The sequence below is a fragment of the Cydia splendana genome, chromosome 5 (genome assembly GCF_910591565.1).
Source record: "Cydia splendana chromosome 5, ilCydSple1.2, whole genome shotgun sequence".
Lineage (NCBI taxonomy): Eukaryota > Metazoa > Arthropoda > Insecta > Lepidoptera > Tortricidae > Cydia > Cydia splendana.
The window spans coordinates 381,492-403,999 of NC_085964.1; the positions used below are offsets into that span (position 1 = coordinate 381,492).

The 22,508-nt window shown below is 34.5% G+C and overlaps 2 protein-coding genes across 2 annotated transcripts in view; one reads left to right on the forward strand and one right to left on the reverse strand.

Annotated features, from left to right (window-relative positions):
- The window catches only part of LOC134790463 (bridge-like lipid transfer protein family member 1), a 125,065-nt gene extending 110,529 nt beyond the window's left edge, over nt 1-14,536 (forward strand). The window contains exon 57 of the mRNA XM_063761272.1: nt 12,044-14,536. Coding sequence (XP_063617342.1) covers nt 12,044-12,239 — 196 coding nt within the window. The 3' untranslated portion in view covers nt 12,240-14,536. The remainder of the gene's footprint in view (nt 1-12,043) is intronic.
- A 517-nt stretch (nt 14,537-15,053) lies between these two features.
- On the reverse strand, nt 15,054-21,825 carry LOC134790452 (ubiquitin-like-conjugating enzyme ATG3). The gene is made up of 7 exons (XM_063761258.1): nt 21,625-21,825; nt 21,141-21,329; nt 20,684-20,794; nt 19,597-19,746; nt 19,174-19,332; nt 18,498-18,625; nt 15,054-18,290 (listed from the first exon to the last, which is right to left on the reverse strand). Exons 1-7 carry the CDS (start codon nt 21,694-21,696, stop codon nt 18,137-18,139), a joined length of 963 nt encoding a protein of 320 aa, XP_063617328.1. The 5' UTR covers nt 21,697-21,825; the 3' UTR covers nt 15,054-18,136.
- Nucleotides 21,826-22,508: the final 683 nt, after the last annotated feature.

The window sequence follows — 22,508 nt, forward strand, 5'->3', positions numbered from 1 at the left end:
GTACGGAACCCTAAAAATGTTTCTTTCCTCCAACAACTAGGCTATTTAATGAATTGAATGATATGCCCGATGTAGTTTTGTTTCTCCGTAAGATTAATAATAAAAAATATTATTGTCAATAAATAGTTAACGATACCCGACTTAATTTCGCGTTCATAGTTTCTAACCTGAATGAGTTTTTCGGAACTTATGTACGAAATATCATTTGATATTTACCAGTTGCTTTTTGGTGAAGGAAAACATCGTGAGGAAACCGGACTAATACCAATAATTTCAATAAGAAATAAATGAATCTAATCTAAGGCCTAGTTTCCCCTCTGGATTGGAAGAATTTTTATCGACTATCACTATGCGCGTCCCTTTCGCACTTACATACTTGTTAGGACGTGACAGGCATGGTGACAAGGGATAAAAACGCGACCGTGCTAAGCCGCCTGAATACTATAGTTAGAGAGTAGAGTTGTGTACTTACTGTTAGGTAGAATTAGAGCAAGAAAAGTCTGCACTATTTTGATAGCCAACTGTAACATGTCAGAGGCTCCTTTCCATGTTAACATTATATGTGAACATAGTATTGTTCTATTTTTAAGTCGGTTAAATTCCAAAATTGTGTCTCACGGTTATTGAATACTTCTCATATCTCAAGTAGGCCATATCGTCTAAAATTCTAGAAACAAAATTTGGAGAGCCTAGTCATTTATAGTAAACCAATATATTAAGATACTTACTCATAAAATAATTTGAACTTTATTTCAATGTCATAAAGCTTTTGTAGTTTAAAAATCTGTTAAAAATCAGTTTGGTTTTTTATGTTTCAAGGGCTTAGACTCGTATTTCACACGTCGTCGTAAAAATGAATGAATAATGTTTGTTTTGGTTAAAATATTCTATGCAAAATTGAACCATATTATAAAGAATTTAGAAAAGGGCGGAGTTCTACAATATGTGCTCATATAGAAAAACAAACGGTGGTTAGAATAAAAACTGTAGTGTCAATCCCATAGGCGTAAAGAAATAGTTTAAACCACACCCAAAAGTAGGTCAAAATGGACCTTATTTTAATTAGGAAATAAGGTGTAATTAGTGACAGGACTGTACGAAATTATGAAATTCAGTATTGGTTATTGGGAAACCAATGACGTACAAGGAAGTGGGAAATAGCAGGGATGACGGGATCTAAGGTAGGGATCAATAGAGTCCCTTACGAGATGATTCTTCGTGGCCTTCCGCAAACCGTCGGACGTCGGTTCTCTAGCTAGGTCTATCTAGGTTACCTATATTGTGTCCTGACCTGGACTTTGCTAGATTCTCATGATGCTGGTAGAGTTTGGATTGGAGCATAATGTAGTGTAATTTGTTGTGGGGTTTTACTTGAATAATTTTAGAGAAGTACATTTAAATTGTGTTAATTTTAGTGGGTTTAATTCTTTTTGTGTTGTTTATTGATTTGTGGTTCAGACAAGTGCTAGTATTTAATATTGTATTAGTAAAGTTTAAATTATAAATCAATAGACTTATTAATATTGTAAAGTTAGTATTGTTCATAGTGGTTTTGTAATTTTTAGTGAATTTTAATTATTTATTGATTTGTGCTCAGACAAGCGCTAGTGTGTGAGAACATACTAAGTGAAGTTTAAGTTATAAATCAATAGAGTCTTAAAGATTGTAAAGTCTTGAGTTGTTTCCAGTGAAAATTAATTAGTTTGTGTTTTAATTGTGTTTAATATGTGTAGTGTTTTGGCCTGGCTTATTTTAGTGATATTAAGCACTAAAATGAACTTGGTTGGATTACTCTATATATTAATTTTAATTTAGTATAGTGAGTTGTTTCGTTCATACTTATGGGTTAGAGAGAACTAGTTCCGATCCAACATAGTGTTGGGGAGTTAGTAAGTTGTGCAGGTAACCTAACGGTGGCAACTACAGCGCAGATTACTAACTTGCGGTGTTTTTGATAAAACCCAGGTGGGGACCTGGCAGTTCCTGCTTTTATTAAGACAGGGTCACCCCCTAGGATCTGGAAGATTTGGGTTGTCATTTAGACTTCTTAAAGAAGCCAGATTCTAGTCCAATTATCCCGTATCTATATACTTATATATTCACTTTTATATTACCCCTTTCCGGCCTTACTTCTGCTGTCCCAATCCACTGTGTGGAAGTATGGCTAGCACACGGAGAAATAGGATTTTTAGGTCTAAAACGAGGTGTCTCCACTCGTCTTAGTTAGCTGTAGCATAGAAATTACTCATTGCACTTCGAGTAATCACGCGAGTAAATTAAATGTGCATCCCGGGATGCTAGTTTTCAAATATATCGGTAGAATAGTTGGATAGATTAGCTGTTAGGTTAGGGTTTTTATTTATCAGGTCTAGGCCTTTTGTAGGATTGATCTAGATTTATAATTTTAATATATCAAAGCCATTAGATATTTACAATAGGTAGCTAGGTTCCTTTTCGATACATTTATGGCTATTTTATTGTATTTGTTGTTCATTATTATGGGTTTATGGGTTAACTTCAGTTTAGCGTTAGCTAGGATGTAGTGTGGGATTAGGGATTGTTAGGATTTTATTACATATATTTATTTATGACTTATTGACAAACTTGACATATTGACTTATGACATGACTGTATATATTTGTTCCCTTGCAACGCTACTGGTAGAAATATATTGTGGGAAAAACTAAAGTAAATAACCACAATATAATGTAGTATTGTAGAATCAATTTGCTTATAAAAGAAATATTTGTTTTGCCTGTCCCTTAGCAGTTTGTATGACGATTACATTCTGTTTTCTGCAGATTATCTGTGATTTTCACACTTGACCTTTAAAAATATAAGGTCATATATTATCATAAAACCTTATTTCAATGAGTGATTTATCCGGGCTCAGATCAAGGCAGATGCACGATCGTAGATTATTTTGGTCCGAAAGTGTGATTCAAAATGACTACAATTAAAGTTTGGATAATATCATTTCATTGAATATTAAAATACGTATACTACAAAATTACAGTATTCTGGAGAATTTGAGTGGATCAAATACAGCTGCTCTACTACCAGTATTTTGTTATGTTAAATTGTCCCTTTGATGTCCTCTCATTTATGACGAAAATGTCACAAAATAATGACATGGTCGAATGATGGAATAGGCCTGTCATTATTAAAAGATGTCCCTTCTGGACCACAATATAGTTCCTTCAGAACTGGGGCGGGGATTCTGACCTGCAACTGGATGATGATCACGGGTGTCGCGGAGGCGGGGCGATATCTATACCCCAAAAACAAAATATTGTGACATTTATTAGTATTTGTACTTTGACCAACTGACTATTACATTTGACAAACTTTACTTACTATGACATACTTTACTGACAATTTAACTATGACATTCTACAGACTTATTTGATTATGACATACTTACTATTGACTTATTGATTACATCTTATTATAGACTTAATCTGATTAAGTCAAACATTACTATAACCTGCAATGATATTTTTTATTACTCTGACATAATTCACGGTTTAATAATTATCTGACATTATTAGGACTTATAGGTGTATTATACATAACTCTTTCCTATTATGCGAAAAGGATTTCGGTTACTATTAGCGGTTACGACGAAGGGTCCTACGTAAACACTAAACGATCATTTGGCCAATCTACTGATCCAATTCAAGATATTAACTTATTTAATTATAATTTATTTAGGTTATTTGCATTATTTTATAATAATTAGTCAAGGTAGATACGGTTTGCGGTATTTTAAAGGTTATTTAAAATTTTGAATTTTCTTATTGGAATTTTTAGTACTTTAGGTAGGTCTAGGTTTAGCTAAGTAGGGGTAAATTAGGGTTAGTTGAGGAGAGAGGGGGGGAAATGTTACAATTGGTGCCGTGACCAGGATAAAGTTTAATATATTATGTATATTTTATAATATTTATGTAACTATGCCGCGAGTCTATTTTAATTTGGGTTTTATTATTTTGATTAACGTTACTAATTTTATTGTTTCATTTTGATTTTGAGTTACATGTCTTGTTTTGGATCAAAGTTGTTGTTATAGTTGATTTGTGTAAACGGTCGATTATAGCAACACAATTGTTGTCGTGAAAACGGATAGCATATTTTGGAATAGAGTTATTGTGTAAATTAAGAACGTTTTTAATGATTTTATTTCTATAAAACAATTTTTATGCGTATGCCATGTTAGTCATAGCTTTTACAAGTTTTTTACGCGATTATATACTAGAATTTATAAAAATATATTTTGTTATATTTATAGAATTGTTTTATAAAAGTAGTCAGCTAAAATTATTAAAGTTGTATACATGGGGAGGCGTACGTAGTAATGTTTAAAATATTCTAAAATTGCGGGTTTTGTTGTTATTAGATTTCGATATGAATTTTATGTGTACAATGTAGATTTTAGAAATTAGAGACACAAGTCTATATATTTATATTTTATTTCGTCTAACATAAATTAAACAAGGTTCACTTAGCGTAAAGTGATCTCATGTTAAGTTTTGCCATTAGGTTGTGTAATAATTAGTTCATCAAACTATAATGAAAATGAATTTACGTTACTTTTATATACACTTAGGCATATTAATATAAACTACCGTAGCCTTAGTTTGTGTTGAAGTCAGTTGTGTAATTACAATAAATAAAATCTGGGTTCGATTCCTAGATGACGTAGCTTAAAATAGGGATAATCAAAATTAGAAAACATTTTAACACGAATATTTTAGTATACTTAACTCAACACAAACATTATTATTGCCAACTGGCAAGGCTGAATGAAGTTTTGTTGTTTTCGGGACATGCGTTCAATATTACAGTTTCATTAGGACAATATTGACATCTTTGTAGTTTCAGTCAGTTACTAAAAGTTGGAAAAAAATACGGGCAAATTTGATTATGATAGCATTGCGATTGAACATACGTAGATAATGTGAATTACCTGTTTTTGCAGCAATTTTAAAACGGCATCATTCTATTATTTTGTTTGTTTTCATAAATAAAAGTTAATTAGGTACTGTTGAAATTCAGTCAAATACTACACATGATATTATTAATTATCTAACAAAATTATACATAAGAGATTATCATTCAGGGATAAGTTCATTTTGTTGCATTAAATTACTTTGTAACTTTGTATCTTATATTTCTGTTTTTATAAATCCTAAACATACATACATACATTATTTAGTACACCCTCATCAATGCGTTGTTTGGCATAATTACTCGATTAAAGTGTAGTATAATAAAATTTTAAAAATTATACTAGAGTTAGTCATTCAGAGGTATTACTAGTTTACGTAACTATCATACAGTAAATTTTTGCTTTTTAGGAGACCAAAGGTTAGGTTAGTGTGTATGAAACTAATTATGTAAGTACAGCAGGGTACGTAAAATAGTCATGTTGAAAAAGTTAATACGTTATTTTAACTCTGTATGTTTATGTTTCATTTATTATCGGCGTCACTGGAGACATTCTTAAAAGTTAACGAGAATAGTTAGACTGATTACAAAAACACGTCGCGCCGGCCACTTGACTGAAATTTGAGTTTAAAGTTGAAATCATTCGAAGAATTACAAAAAGTGTTGTGCCAAACCACTTGAGTGTAACGTGAGTGTTGTTTTTGTTATCGCTCAAAGTTAAAGTTTGAATGTTTTATTTTTTATCATGTAAGGAATAGCGTTTAGGATGAATTCAAATAAATTTTAAAATTACTTACCTACATATTTATGGGTTGGTTTTATGCTTAGTGCTTTAGGATAACATTATTTTAATAGATTCACTTTATTTGGTTACGATAATTGTCTAATTCATCAAAGTATATTATACAATATACACATATGATTGAGCATTTACATTAATAATTTATTTCACTAATATTGTATGATATTCATGTTATTTTCAATCTTGATAACACTGCGTTATTAAACTAACTTTTTTTTCACAAAGTTCGTAGGATAGATGTATTGATTTATAGATTACTTTGTACAGATGGGCTTTACGAATACGAACATAACGAAGTGGGCTAGATAATTGGTACGCAATGGACTTTGTGTATATTACGTTGTGGTGCATATGTTCGCTCGGCATTATATGAATGGATCTATCTGTAATTCATTGAGTATGTATAGGAATCTATTGTTTTATTCTATCTAGTATTTATTGAAGTGGTTTATATTTTTTGTTATGTGTAAACATAGGTTGTTAATAGTATTACAATTCCTGAGCTAGAATTGAAACATCGAATACTTAATTTAAAATATAAAATGATAATAAGTATTTTAAAGTTCAACGTTTTTATGGTACCTAAGTATGTAAGAATCGGGTTACATTTTATAGAATTACACGTTCAGTTACTTTGAGACTTTACCTTTTCAGGTATACATAATTTTTTTTCACATATATATAATATCTACATATTCATATTCACATATATGCTAGGAATATTTATGAGTATTAGTTACAGTAAACATTTTTCTATAAGCCACAATTTTGGGTTGACTTAAATAGTTTTATATCCACAAACAGGTAATTTGTGAAGCTTGTGACACTTATAATAAGGGCGTTTTTGCAGTTGGTTTAGGTAATCTAGGTTTCTATTTAGATCTAATTACGTGTGAATTTAATAAATTTAGACTAAAATACACATAAATAATGAAATTTCGATATTTAATTACGTACAATATATTGGTCAATACAAGTAGGTTAATTTAAAATAAAAATAATAATAATGTATTACATTACAAACGTATTATTTATTCTTTATTTACGTTTTGAAGTTTAGTTATTTTTAAATACAGTTTAAAGTATTATTTAATTTTTATAGCTGGTAATGTAGATGGTTATCAGGTTATCACATTAGATAGTTTCTTATCATGTTTATGACATAAATACCTACCTATTTAATTTTATTTTGTTAATTTGAAATAATTTCAAAGTTAACATGTTTATTATTATTTTGCCAGGCTCTCCATAGTTACAATTTATAGCGATTAGATGTTGTTTAGTTTTTTTTTATCACAAGATGGTATAAATATATAAACTTTGCTATGTAGTATATTGCACTGTTATTTTCAAATAGGTAATAGAGTTGAAAAAAAAATTAGTTTTGTTGTAATAGATGTATTGATTGTATGTTTGCTAACAGTAAATTTTCATAAAAAAGATTACGCATTGTTAATACTTCTTTTTCATCGTTTTTTGCGGAAGTATTGTTAAATTTTCAGGGATGTATGAAAAAAAAAGAATGAAGACGAATAAATTCGATGAATGTTAAACTACGAGTTAGTGCATGTTAGTAATTGCATGAAATATATTTCTTTATGCAGGGCTCTGAGAAAATAGCAAAACTAAATTCAAAACACTTTTTTGACATTCTGACCGGAACACTACACTATACAAGGGAGGTAACACGGTAGTTTGGAGTTAGGTTAGGCTCGCTAAAAAAAGAGCATACTTGCAGAGTTTAAACTGCTTCCGTGTTATCTCTATACTACACACAACACCAGATCTAGAACTCACACACCCATCATTAATGTGACGTCATAGTACTTTCTTCATATGGAAAAGCATAATGCGAAGTGAGCTTAGAACTTTCTAATGACAATATGTATTATGTAGCTCATTTCGAATCAGTTTAATGATTAGTTGTGCTTTTTTATTGGTCAGTACTATTTAGGAATTTTAATAATTATTATAAATAAATTTATTTATTTAGCGCTTCATTGTAGAAACGAAAGGTTAAGCATTAGTTTAATCTTTATTTTAACGTCCCGTTAATGATGAACATGCGCCCGACTGGGAAAGGCTTTTTGGAAGATTTAAGTCTTGAGTTACGGTGTTGGAATTAAATCTTTTAAAGAAAATGTGTGGCATAGAATGCCCTAAAAACCCCTCGAGTGGCATAAAATGCTCCTTGGTAAAAGGTTCAATCTTGTCTTAAAAAGAGATACGTCAGTTCCTCTCTTGGTCGCTAAAATATAGACATAAAGTCGGAAACGTCGTATGTATCATTCAGATCGATAGAAGGTTAGGACAAATGTCCTACAAGCACAACTTCTATTTTCTTGTTGAGGCAAGCTGAACTGGTTGCGTTTTTTTAATTGTTTATTTCTAACATGTCTGAACTTAGAAACTTATTCTTTCAGAAATGTTCATTCTTTAGTTTGGTTTAAACACACACCACACACAGCCGCAACAAAAAAAAAAGGCACACACAGAAGGGAAGAATGTTAAAAGGGTTCTTATTATAATCTAATTGCATTATTTTTGATTACGATTATTTTTACTTATTTTGTTTTGTTTCGAAAATTTACTTTCGCAAATATATAGTTAATATATTTAGGCTACAGCAAATTTTGGGAGGCGATTGTAACATGTCAGAGGCTCCTTTCCATGTTAACATTATATGTGAACATAGTATTGTTCTATTTTTAAGTCGGTTAAATTCCAAAATTGTGTCTCACGGTTATTGAATACTTCTCATATCTCAAGTAGGCCATATCGTCTAAAATTCTAGAAACAAAATTTGGAGAGCCTAGTCATTTATAGTAAACCAATATATTAAGATACTTACTCATAAAATAATTTGAACTTTATTTCAATGTCATAAAGCTTTTGTAGTTTAAAAATCTGTTAAAAATCAGTTTGGTTTTTTATGTTTCAAGGGCTTAGACTCGTATTTCACACGTCGTCGTAAAAATGAATGAATAATGTTTGTTTTGGTTAAAATATTCTATGCAAAATTGAACCATATTATAAAGAATTTAGAAAAGGGCGGAGTTCTACAATATGTGCTCATATAGAAAAACAAACGGTGGTTAGAATAAAAACTGTAGTGTCAATCCCATAGGCGTAAAGAAATAGTTTAAACCACACCCAAAAGTAGGTCAAAATGGACCTTATTTTAATTAGGAAATAAGGTGTAATTAGTGACAGGACTGTACGAAATTATGAAATTCAGTATTGGTTATTGGGAAACCAATGACGTACAAGGAAGTGGGAAATAGCAGGGATGACGGGATCTAAGGTAGGGATCAATAGAGTCCCTTACGAGATGATTCTTCGTGGCCTTCCGCAAACCGTCGGACGTCGGTTCTCTAGCTAGGTCTATCTAGGTTACCTATATTGTGTCCTGACCTGGACTTTGCTAGATTCTCATGATGCTGGTAGAGTTTGGATTGGAGCATAATGTAGTGTAATTTGTTGTGGGGTTTTACTTGAATAATTTTAGAGAAGTACATTTAAATTGTGTTAATTTTAGTGGGTTTAATTCTTTTTGTGTTGTTTATTGATTTGTGGTTCAGACAAGTGCTAGTATTTAATATTGTATTAGTAAAGTTTAAATTATAAATCAATAGACTTATTAATATTGTAAAGTTAGTATTGTTCATAGTGGTTTTGTAATTTTTAGTGAATTTTAATTATTTATTGATTTGTGCTCAGACAAGCGCTAGTGTGTGAGAACATACTAAGTGAAGTTTAAGTTATAAATCAATAGAGTCTTAAAGATTGTAAAGTCTTGAGTTGTTTCCAGTGAAAATTAATTAGTTTGTGTTTTAATTGTGTTTAATATGTGTAGTGTTTTGGCCTGGCTTATTTTAGTGATATTAAGCACTAAAATGAACTTGGTTGGATTACTCTATATATTAATTTTAATTTAGTATAGTGAGTTGTTTCGTTCATACTTATGGGTTAGAGAGAACTAGTTCCGATCCAACATAGTGTTGGGGAGTTAGTAAGTTGTGCAGGTAACCTAACGGTGGCAACTACAGCGCAGATTACTAACTTGCGGTGTTTTTGATAAAACCCAGGTGGGGACCTGGCAGTTCCTGCTTTTATTAAGACAGGGTCACCCCCTAGGATCTGGAAGATTTGGGTTGTCATTTAGACTTCTTAAAGAAGCCAGATTCTAGTCCAATTATCCCGTATCTATATACTTATATATTCACTTTTATATTACCCCTTTCCGGCCTTACTTCTGCTGTCCCAATCCACTGTGTGGAAGTATGGCTAGCACACGGAGAAATAGGATTTTTAGGTCTAAAACGAGGTGTCTCCACTCGTCTTAGTTAGCTGTAGCATAGAAATTACTCATTGCACTTCGAGTAATCACGCGAGTAAATTAAATGTGCATCCCGGGATGCTAGTTTTCAAATATATCGGTAGAATAGTTGGATAGATTAGCTGTTAGGTTAGGGTTTTTATTTATCAGGTCTAGGCCTTTTGTAGGATTGATCTAGATTTATAATTTTAATATATCAAAGCCATTAGATATTTACAATAGGTAGCTAGGTTCCTTTTCGATACATTTATGGCTATTTTATTGTATTTGTTGTTCATTATTATGGGTTTATGGGTTAACTTCAGTTTAGCGTTAGCTAGGATGTAGTGTGGGATTAGGGATTGTTAGGATTTTATTACATATATTTATTTATGACTTATTGACAAACTTGACATATTGACTTATGACATGACTGTATATATTTGTTCCCTTGCAACGCTACTGGTAGAAATATATTGTGGGAAAAACTAAAGTAAATAACCACAATATAATGTAGTATTGTAGAATCAATTTGCTTATAAAAGAAATATTTGTTTTGCCTGTCCCTTAGCAGTTTGTATGACGATTACATTCTGTTTTCTGCAGATTATCTGTGATTTTCACACTTGACCTTTAAAAATATAAGGTCATATATTATCATAAAACCTTATTTCAATGAGTGATTTATCCGGGCTCAGATCAAGGCAGATGCACGATCGTAGATTATTTTGGTCCGAAAGTGTGATTCAAAATGACTACAATTAAAGTTTGGATAATATCATTTCATTGAATATTAAAATACGTATACTACAAAATTACAGTATTCTGGAGAATTTGAGTGGATCAAATACAGCTGCTCTACTACCAGTATTTTGTTATGTTAAATTGTCCCTTTGATGTCCTCTCATTTATGACGAAAATGTCACAAAATAATGACATGGTCGAATGATGGAATAGGCCTGTCATTATTAAAAGATGTCCCTTCTGGACCACAATATAGTTCCTTCAGAACTGGGGCGGGGATTCTGACCTGCAACTGGATGATGATCACGGGTGTCGCGGAGGCGGGGCGATATCTATACCCCAAAAACAAAATATTGTGACATTTATTAGTATTTGTACTTTGACCAACTGACTATTACATTTGACAAACTTTACTTACTATGACATACTTTACTGACAATTTAACTATGACATTCTACAGACTTATTTGATTATGACATACTTACTATTGACTTATTGATTACATCTTATTATAGACTTAATCTGATTAAGTCAAACATTACTATAACCTGCAATGATATTTTTTATTACTCTGACATAATTCACGGTTTAATAATTATCTGACATTATTAGGACTTATAGGTGTATTATACATAACTCTTTCCTATTATGCGAAAAGGATTTCGGTTACTATTAGCGGTTACGACGAAGGGTCCTACGTAAACACTAAACGATCATTTGGCCAATCTACTGATCCAATTCAAGATATTAACTTATTTAATTATAATTTATTTAGGTTATTTGCATTATTTTATAATAATTAGTCAAGGTAGATACGGTTTGCGGTATTTTAAAGGTTATTTAAAATTTTGAATTTTCTTATTGGAATTTTTAGTACTTTAGGTAGGTCTAGGTTTAGCTAAGTAGGGGTAAATTAGGGTTAGTTGAGGAGAGAGGGGGGGAAATGTTACACAACGCAGTGCCAATGTTATTTTAAACGTCAAACTTCTATGAAATTATGACGTATAAATAACACTTGCACTGCGTGGGCTATCAAAATCTATGCTTTTCTTGGTCGAACTCTACCTATACAGTGTATTAATATTTTGCTATTTCGAGACCTTCATATTTATGTTATTTAGCATTATATATGTGGAAGCTTGTAATTTGCATCTAGTAGATAAGTCTATTAACCTATGTATATTAGGCAGTAAGCATCCCGAATAAAATAAAATAATGTTGTTGTGTTGCAGACTGCTGTCATGGGGCGGCAAGTCCATCGAGCCGTACGGCGTGGACTACATCCTGCAGAAGCTCGGCTTCTCGCACGCGCGCACCACCATCCCCAAGTGGGTGCAGCGCGGCGCGCTCGACCCGCTCGACAAGCTGCTAGCCCTCGCCTTGCTGCGGCTAGTGGCGCTACTCCCGCATAAGCCAGTCGCGACCTAAGGACGTCGCAGTAACATTCAAACTCTTACACCTCCTATGGCACACCCTGGACAAACTCCTCGCCTGTTTGGTCGCTCAAAAGTCAATAGCGGGTTAAGTGCGATGCGATAAGATTGAAATTGCTTTGATTCTATTCGGCAGAAGTCATATTTCAGGCGTTAAAGCATTACGATGAACGCCTCGTCGCATTACAAATTATGAAGTTACAGACTAAAATAACTGCGTTCACCTCTGCTCTGAGTTTCGTGGAATTGTGTGGTAACTTCAACACAAGAAACATTGTGTTTAAGTTAGTACATTGATTCACTGTATCAAATTGTGCAACGTGGGGGGTAAGTGAAATTTTGGAGAAGAGAGGGAGTTATGGCTTTTTTTTACGATCCATAACTTCCGCGGGAACAATATGGACCTTTGTCTTTCAGTACACCTGCACGAAATAAGGTATTTTTCGAGCAAGTGTGATGAAAAACTTTTTCTTTGTAGAAAACAATGAGATACAGAATAGATGGCGAGACACTGAAGATGAACAATCATCGACAAATTTCAATGTAAACATTATATCTCAAAGATACTAGTTAAATTGTCACAAACCATGTGAACAAGCGCGGATCGAAAAATATGATTTGAATTTATAAGTAACTCGTATAAACAGCCAACTAAACACGAGTATCCGTGCGACTGAATTTTCTTTTTTACATTTGAATGTAGTAATCTTAGACCCAATTGAGATTTTGAAAAGAAAATGATAACCAATGTTGTGCTTAAATTTCAAGAAATAGATTTTCGAAAAAAATGCCAGCATTAAGCAGTATAATTTAACGGTTATGCTTATGGCAAAAGGTAACAATCATGAGTATAAACTGGTGTACGGAATATCTTCGGTATAATGTGTATTAATGTTTCTATGGGACTCACGGATAGGACGACTCGAACGACAAACAAAATATGCTTTAAATAGATAGAATTCTCTGTTAACACGTTTATGAATACAAAATTATAATTATACATTTAATATTATTGAATATGACGGTGTAATCTTTATAATATATCTGATATTATGGTAGTAATTGATTTTAATGTTAAGTACAATTGATCCTTCATATAAATAGTCGAAATCGTCCATTGTATACCTAATTAAATTTTCCTTTTTATTCCAAAGATATTATTATAATGTATAATGGTTTGAATACTTTTGCCTATGTATGTTTGTAGTTTTTAATGTTGTGAACGGGGTAACAGACACTTTGGTTATTGCTTTAGTCCTCAAAACGAGATATGTAGATATATTGGAAATGTGAGTATTGGGAAAAACGGTGTGGGCATAGCACCATCGCTCTGCTAGAAACACAACGAAGAACATAGGTGAATTGGGTAGGACAGTGTGGTAGTGGTAGCTCTAGACGTAGCTGCTGACCCCGACACGACAGCAGGATCGGCGATGGCGCATTTACTTGTTGTTAAGGTTCGCCCCTCACGCGTTAATCATATCTAACCTATACCTACCTGTATGTTTTCTTTAGTATTCCTTGACGATAAATTAAAATGCGCCACAGAAGGTAGGGAATCGTCCAACTACCGTAAAATGCTTTAATGTTTGATTAGTCGGACTGTATTATTTTTTTACGCTAAAATTGGATTTTGTATAAAAGTTACAATTAGTGTGTTCAGTGGAGTCGCTGCCTCTTGTGCTGTGTATAGCAGGCGGCCAGCAATAATAGTTTCTTGTAGTGTAGGTACAGGCGAGGCTTGTCCCGTTCCGTACGAGTAGGCTGCAAGTTGAAGTCGTTGGAAATACTGACAAAAAATAATCGGAAGTATTCAGCTATATTATAGTAGTAGTCTCTACACATTGGCTAAACGAGTACGCCTGTATACGGTGCTTTAAAAATGTTGTTAAAAAGAAACACGTGACACAGTCTTTCGAGAGATGACATTTCCATAAATACAAAGTGTTGTACTTCATTGTCCGAATGACCGAGTCACATCGTTTTTAATAACTTTATTTTAAGGCCAATATGAAGAAAAAAAAACTATAAAACAAACTAACCGATATGAGTAGGTATCATTTGTCCCAGTGCAGTAAAAAAGTTACAGTTGTGGTACATTCGGGGGTTTATCGCCCGTATTACTGACGACGATCGAGCAATCATTAGGTAAATTCGCGAAAGCGGCAGCTCTGTATAAATTTGTATATTATGTTATTGAGTAAGTAGGTCGAAGTTTCTTATATGTACTGATTATATTTTTATTATGGAACTGGTAACTTGTACATAATGTGATACGAATAAATTATTAGACCGATTTCTGTTTTTTTTTTAATGACTCAACCATGGACCTAGAATACAAGTTAAATATCATTAGGTATTGAAAATAATATTTGCACAAAGTAATTGTGCAACAATGCGCATTTTCAAGACCTATAAAGATAAAGATAAAAAATAGTTTATTCAAGTAGGCATATCACAAAAAAAATAAAAAAAATCAGTAAAATCAGTTAGATACACACTTTTTTTATTTTTAACGTAAATCTGTCCTATTTTAATATTTGAAAACAAGGATGATATTGAAAATAATTGTTTCACCATCAGGGGAGAATTTGTGTTACATGGTATCACTCGTCTACACGCACACTTTCAAACCGTCCGCCATTGCAGTGTCACAGTTTGTCTTAAGTGACATTCCCTCTGTCAAATATATAACTCTATGGACTCAACATTAATTTGAACTATTTTAGGCTGGACATATTTGTTTTTTTATTCAATAAGATCAAAACTTCGATATATAATACGTTAAATCTAAAATAAAACGAGTAACTGGTAGCAAAATATTAATTTAATAAAAAATAAGTTTATGTGAAAATAATGGCACAATCAACATGCTCATAAATAAAAGATTTACACAAGTTAAAATTAGGAAGCGAACTGTGGATTTAAAAGTTTATTTTCGAGCAAAATAATATATAATAACATTGCTTACAACTCTTACGCTATAATATCAAAACCACGTCAATATTAAATATAGCTTTTATATTATAAATGTAGCGAGACACATTAGTATGTCAAGCCCGAAGAATAAAACTACTTTCTCATAGTCGTTGCGATCGATTCAAATACATTTGTGGGTACCTATGGGTTTTCCGCAGTGATACCACCAAGTTGTTACCACTGGTAAATAATTACTGCTTTCTTCCCGTTGTGGTAACATCATTCGAATAACACGAATATTAATATTCGAATGACTGAAAACTGAAAAAAAAACTGTAAGTACAAACAGCAACACTGTTAACTGTACATCGGTGGACCTTATGCCTTTTGTAATAAGGTCCACCGATGTACAGTTAACAGTGTGGGCGATGGACGCGATGGTACTTTCAAACCGTAATCTTTTATCGGCGATCGCAACAGCTACAGGACCTTACGTAGGAATGTTTCTAATAAACAAAATTAATTAATGAAAACAAGATTTTGTATAAACAGTAAGGCTTTAGATACGTGTTTCATTGATTTAATGCGATTTATATAATAAATATAACGAGCTTACGATATACGACTTCACTAATCATTAGAAAGTTCATTGCGGATTTAGATTGGTAATTTTCACAAAATCGACGCAATTTAACGCTAAGGCCCACTTGCACCATCCCACTAACCCGGGGTTAAGCGGTTAAACCGTTAACCCAATGTCAAATTGTACTAGTAACCATGGTAACTCTAACTCCAGGTTTTACCGGTTAACCCCGGGTTAATGGAATGGTGCGAGTGGCCCTACCAATGTCAAAGTTTGCTGAGGTTTACCTACTAAAATCCAAGTGACTGATATAGGTACATTGGTACATATAAAATAAAAATGATAAAGGACGAGTGTAGGTATAGGTTTTTAAAGTGTCGGCAACGCACATATAACACCTCTGGAGTTGCAGGCGTCCATAGGCTACGGTGACTGCTTACCATCAGTCGGGCCGTATGCTTGTTTGCCGCCGACGTGGTATAAAACAAATAAAAATGTGTATGGCATTATATGACACGAAGTTGTGAAAATATCCAATCATCACTATAAATTCATAGGGAGGACAATTTTTATTTTATTTTGTGGCCACAGCGATATTATTTTGTACTAATGTAAATAATAAAATAAAAAGTAGAGAAGAGAATTAATCACATTTACAAGAGCTAGTATAAATGTGATTAGTTCTCTTCTCTGCTATTGCAATGGCATTACTAAACATATCTAAATTCGTTGGCTAATAATATCATTTAGTTATAGACACTGCCTTTTTCAAAATACAGCGCATAATTCCATTCGAGTGTCTAAGCACTCTGTAGGAACCGACTTTGACGTGACTATGTGAGGAGTGCCACAATAAACGTCACATTTGAAAGTTAATGAGTCGAAAATTTGAAATGGGTTAATGATGTTTGACGACCGGTCCGGCCTAGTGGATAGTGACCCTGCCTGTCTGCCTGCTAATATTTATTTATTTAAAGAGGACAGTTCCACACTTTGTCATTGAAAAGAATGTGCAGAATTAGCTTGGTACTGTAATAGGGTATCTATCGGGATATTTATATTATAAATGCTCTAAAATCGAATGCTGTGCCGTAACTACTCTTCCGATGGCGTGTGCACTGAGCAGCAGAAGCAGCTAAGCGGGTTAGGTGTTCAAAATGATCTGAACACAACATTTGATAAAAGAGTGTAGCGTGCGTAGGTCGTTTTTGAACATCTTTCCCGCTTAATTACTTTTGCTGCTGGCTGTAGTTTCTTTAAAGTCAACAGAGGCAAGATTTCATGGTAAACTGACATGTTTAGTGAAAGATTTTGAAGTGTTTGTATCCCTCTCCACGATTTCATCATCATCATGCCCCAATAACAAAAATATAATGGAATTCTGAAAATACTAAACGATATTGCTTCTTGGCGTCGTTAAAACATTGCTAAGTAAACACGAACCTTATTTGCGACCACAAAGGCAACAACGAACAAAACTTTATCATTAAGGAATAAGGAGCATTATTGCTTAGCATTTTCAGCAAATATCCTCGATGCTAATTACAGCGAAGGTTTTCCAAATGGCGATGGCGATACCGAACTTTATCTTACAAAGAGGTAAACAGCATTCCACTGGACTAGCTGATAGCCAAATGTGGCGTATTTCCATTTGTCCTCGCCGGGCACTGGTGGGAACAGACGCTGCATATACATCATTCCCACTAGTCCCCGTGTCATGTATGGCGGCGGTCACGTGGGATGGGGACAAATGGGAATACATCCAAAATGTTGCGAGAAACTGAAGTCATATTCCATGATAGAAACGACTGCATGAGCTTCAAAAAGTATATACCAATATCCATACAGACGACATAGGCACCGACTGGTCTGACTAAATTTCGTCGCTCCCAAATAGTATGTATAAAAAACTTTACTACTCGAACTTCCTTCTTGGATTTTTCTTTTTTAGAATCGTTAGTACTTATGATTCAGATTCCCAAATAGGTACAACTGAGTAAACCCATCTACAAAATATACGTACTTCCCCATCCCTAAACTTTGTGACATTTCAATGTGCATTTTTGTGTGGGACGCATTATAAGAGAAAATCAATCTTGGAAACAAAATTGTGAGTTTCTTTCATTACCAGAGTTGAAAGTGCTACACCACAAAAAAGAAAACCTCCAAGAACTAAGTTCTGAGACAAAAGGCATTTTGTACAAACATTGTGGAAAAAGAATGACAATACCAACAGTAGGTTCCAAGATCACAGCGCTGGAGTGTCCAGTTGTCAGTAGACTATGCGCTGATATCATCCGTCTTTCAAAACGTTAATAATTAAATCGGTTTTCTCGCTCGCAGTCGTGCCGCTGTCGCCCCATCGGCTAGATCGAATATAAAGGTAGAGCCTAGTTGATGGCAAAGTTCTGCGTGAAGTCGTACTCGATGGTGGGGATGACTGTTTGCACGAACTTGAGGAACACGATGAGGTACGAGTGCACGCCCATCTCGCCGCCGCTCTCTGTTACTGTCTCTATAATTTTTTTCATCACTTCTGCGTGTCTGAAAGTACGATACACATATTATAGGATGAATCTGTGTAGACATTGTACAAGTTTATGGGAACACTTTCATTGAAGTTCTAAATTAAACATTGTAACGAAATGACAATAAAATAACATAGACAACATTTTGCTGTTTTCAATTTTTCCTTAAATTCCTTCACACTTAAAAAAGGTACTTTAAAAATGTGAAGCATGCAGTAATTACCGGCAGGGGTGGACAGACGCCATTCCCGGCCCCGCGAGGTGCGGGTGGGCCTCAATGGTAACAGTCTTCTTGGCGTGCTCGGCTGATACGTCTTCGTACATCGCTTCCACGCTTAGTAGCGCCCGGTTCTAGAGACATGACGGTGAAATTTTTATTATATCATACTATAATAATATTAAAACATGATAATAAATAGCAAAATTGCAGTTAATAAAGAGCAAAAACAGACTACAGAGGAGAATTTACGACTTGAATTATTTACCCAATGCGCCCATTGGTGAGCCTTAGTATTGAAAACCATTTATTCCCTGTTTTAACCTTTTTTTATATTTAAAAGTTGTAAAGTAAATATTAAACGATCTTCTCGCCTGGTAGGTAGTGGTTCTAGTCCTCACCTCATAAGGGGCTGTCCATAAATTACGTCATCGATTTTTGACGATTTTTGACCCCCCCCCCCCCCTATAATCATCCAAAAATCATGCTTCAAATGACCCCATTTCCTCCTACTTCATGCTACCGTCATCCGATGTCCAGACCCCCCCCCCCTAATTTGAAGTGACGTAGCCCCTAAGCCAGTGCCGCAGGGTCTGGTAGTACTTGTCATACGTTCGCGTACGAACGATGTCGTCCACACCAAGTTGGCTTGCCCTCCTTACATGGCGACCCTGTGACTCACCTCGTCGTACCCTATTAGCCAGAGCCGCGGCGTCTGGTAGTACTTGTCGTACGTGATGTGCAGATCATATGTGCGAGTTCGCACTATGTCGTCGCCGTCGCCGCGAGATGGTTTGGCCTCCTTGGGCTTGCTTTCCTTTCGTGGTGCGAGGTCTGTCGACTAAGCACACATAGCGGTAAATTACTTCTAGTTCGTGATTGGCAAATGGTTTTTATGACATTTGATTTCTTTTCTAATATAATGAATCTGTGTATGTAAAATTTGTAATAAGAGCGGGGTCACACTGGCGATTTGCGAGCGAGTTGAAAGCGAGGCGAGCGCGCAGCGAGTTCGTCGCGAGCGTGCAACGATATCGCCGCGAGCACACAACGACTTTGCTCCCCTTCCAGTATGACAGTACGCAGCGAAATCGTTGTAACTTACAGGGTCCACTTCATCCAGCAGCCCTGACTCCTGGAACTGCTCCATATCTTCAGCCTCGCCATCCTCCTCCTCATCATCATCATTTCCAGGGTCCCCCGCCTCGCCGTCACTGTCGCCTGTGTCGGCCGCTTCTAGGGTCATCTCACACACCTGACAGATATATAAATATGATTTGCAATTATAGGTATGTATTTAATTGTTTTTAAGGTCCAAATAAAAACCAGTCAAGCATCAGGCACAAAATAAGTATTCAGTCAATTATTTGGATGAAAGACTGAGAGTTAATAAATACAATTTATAACAAGATACCTTAACCTTATTTTTGTTGATACTAAACAGTTTGGTTGCCCCATTTGTCATTAAATACCAAATAGGGAATATTAGGTAAAGCTCTGCATAGGTACAGTAAACAAACCTCATTGACATCATCAATGACACATCATGCGTCACTAGGTCAATCACATGGCCTACTGTGAAACACAACAATCGAAAGTTCGGTTTCTGCCTCTCTATCACTCTTGCTTATTCGATCGATAGAGAGGCAGATATAGAAATTTCGATTTTCGCGTTTCGCGGTAGGCCACCTGTAAACAAACCACCTTGGTGCATCAATTTCATAGTGAAAACTTGTCAAAAAACTGTTTAAGGCTTATGTATAAGTTACTCTATGGTTTACTAAACAAATTAGTGCTGCACTCTGGCGGCAGAACATTGCAGTAATACTCCCTATTGGTACAAATGTATGATGATTGGGTAGTAACTTTCGTAAGTTATACTATTAAAACACAGCCAAATTAGAATAATAACAGAAAAATCATTCCTCTAACCTCATAAATAAACTTCCAAATAATCTTAAAAGTGACAAATCAGAGGGAACCAAATGTTTAGGTCACCAATATGCAAATATGCTTGTGTGCAGTTTTGTTCCTTTTTAAAAATAAAGGAATTTCTCCTTTAAGTAAAATGAGCCAACTTAAGGATTTAAGATTGTTTCCCTACAGGGGCCGACTTATTTTTCCACACTGTATACTACCTATAATGAGCATGAGGATTCATACCCGTACAATCAAAGCCATAATATACAAACCTTCTCCTCAACTGTGGGTGAGCCGGCCGTGTCATAATGGTGAGTGTCCACCCAGCCTCCTCCATCCTGGTCATCCTCTATCACCTTCTCTTTATCTTCACAGTACTCTATCTAAAATTTATGTATTTTAATTATATGCACAGACATATACATTATAAATTTCAGATACCACAGTCACACACTCAGCTTAAGTTCAAATATAGCGAATACTCAGCAAACATCTGCTAAATTTCCATTTTTTTTATTATTACTGATAGTTAGCATATAAAGAATGATATTTGCTAAAATGTATCTTGTTTCCTCAGCAGCAGTATGTGTAGTATTAAGTATGAAGTAAATCTGATCAATAGTTTCTCATTGGTTTGATTGTGGCCTTGTTGTACTGTTTAAGCAATAGCATAGATTAAAAGTGTTTTCAGACAGTACAGTTCCCAACCATAAATGCTAAGCCCTTTACCTGTTTACACCTCCTGTAACAGGGCACATTCCTGGTGACCAAGAACTGCTTGTCAGTGGGCAGGTAGTTGCGGATCTTGGACTCCTCGCCCTTGGCCCACTGCCACGTGGGACAGTGGTGCACCAGGTGGTCTCCTGCTGCCACAAACTCCTCTGGGGTTAGAACACCAGTCTCTTGGAACTTTGATTCCTATTGGACATGTTAGTAATGTGAATTTTGCACTAACAGTAAACCTACGTACGTACAGTAAACGAGTACATAAAAGTAGTTATAAGGATAAGGATTTAAAATTAGTTAAGTAATCAATGTAACATTAAATATTGATAAACGTCACATAAATAGCGTATCATAAAGCAAATGCGACCTTAAACGCTAGACCTATGTCCTGCGCAGCGTTGTTTACATTCTAATTAATCAAGTTAATTTACATATTGATACCGTCTCGGTCACGGGAAGTCAACAGCTGTACGTGAGATAAACCCACCTTCAGGACGGGAGTGAGGTACCCCGCGACGCCCAGGGCGGTTCCCTTCACCGTGTTGATGACACTTTGCATCGTAGCCCGCTGCCTACTGGACGAGGAACAATGGGCTTTTGTGTGCCAAACAAAAGGCAATTCCGAATATTACCTTTAGCCGGACAATGGAATATTAAACTGCTGTACGCAAAAGCACTTTTCGTTTGACAGTTTTGACATTAGTGAATGACAGTCCTTATCAGTTCAGAAATTAAGTGAAAAAAGTTTAGCTACGTTAAACCAAAGAGAATAATTATAATCACTACTAGTAGGAGATCCCACATATATGGTCGACCTTCACCAATCTGTCTGACGGATGATACTATGAAAATATGAAAGAAAATATGTTCCAGAGCATAAATAAACAGGGTTGCCTAAAGAAATATGGTCAATGCTATTTTTAATAAATTTTTGAACAAAAATTTTTTTCGGCATATTTCACCGATTTGTCTGACGAACGAAATAAGTTTCAATGGAAAATATACAACTTGTACAACATAAATCAACTAGGTTGCCTATCTTTTTCCGGTCACTATAATGTGGTTGCCGTGTTTAAAGAGGTGATTTTATATCGATAATTGCACTCATCTGTCTGACGCTTGAATTATACATCAAAATGATGGTAATTTTATTGCAAATACAATGGTACAGGGTTGCCTGCAAAAATCCGGTTACAAATAAGGGTTGCCAGGCTTTTAATTAAAATAAGAAGGGAAGACTTTTAGCGATAACTCATAAACGGCTTAACTGATCAAGTTTGTTTTAATTTTATTTGATTGAGTTTTTTAAGCACTATTTTCATGATTTTTTCCATATTTTTTGGACAGATGGTTCAAAAGTTAGAAGGAAAA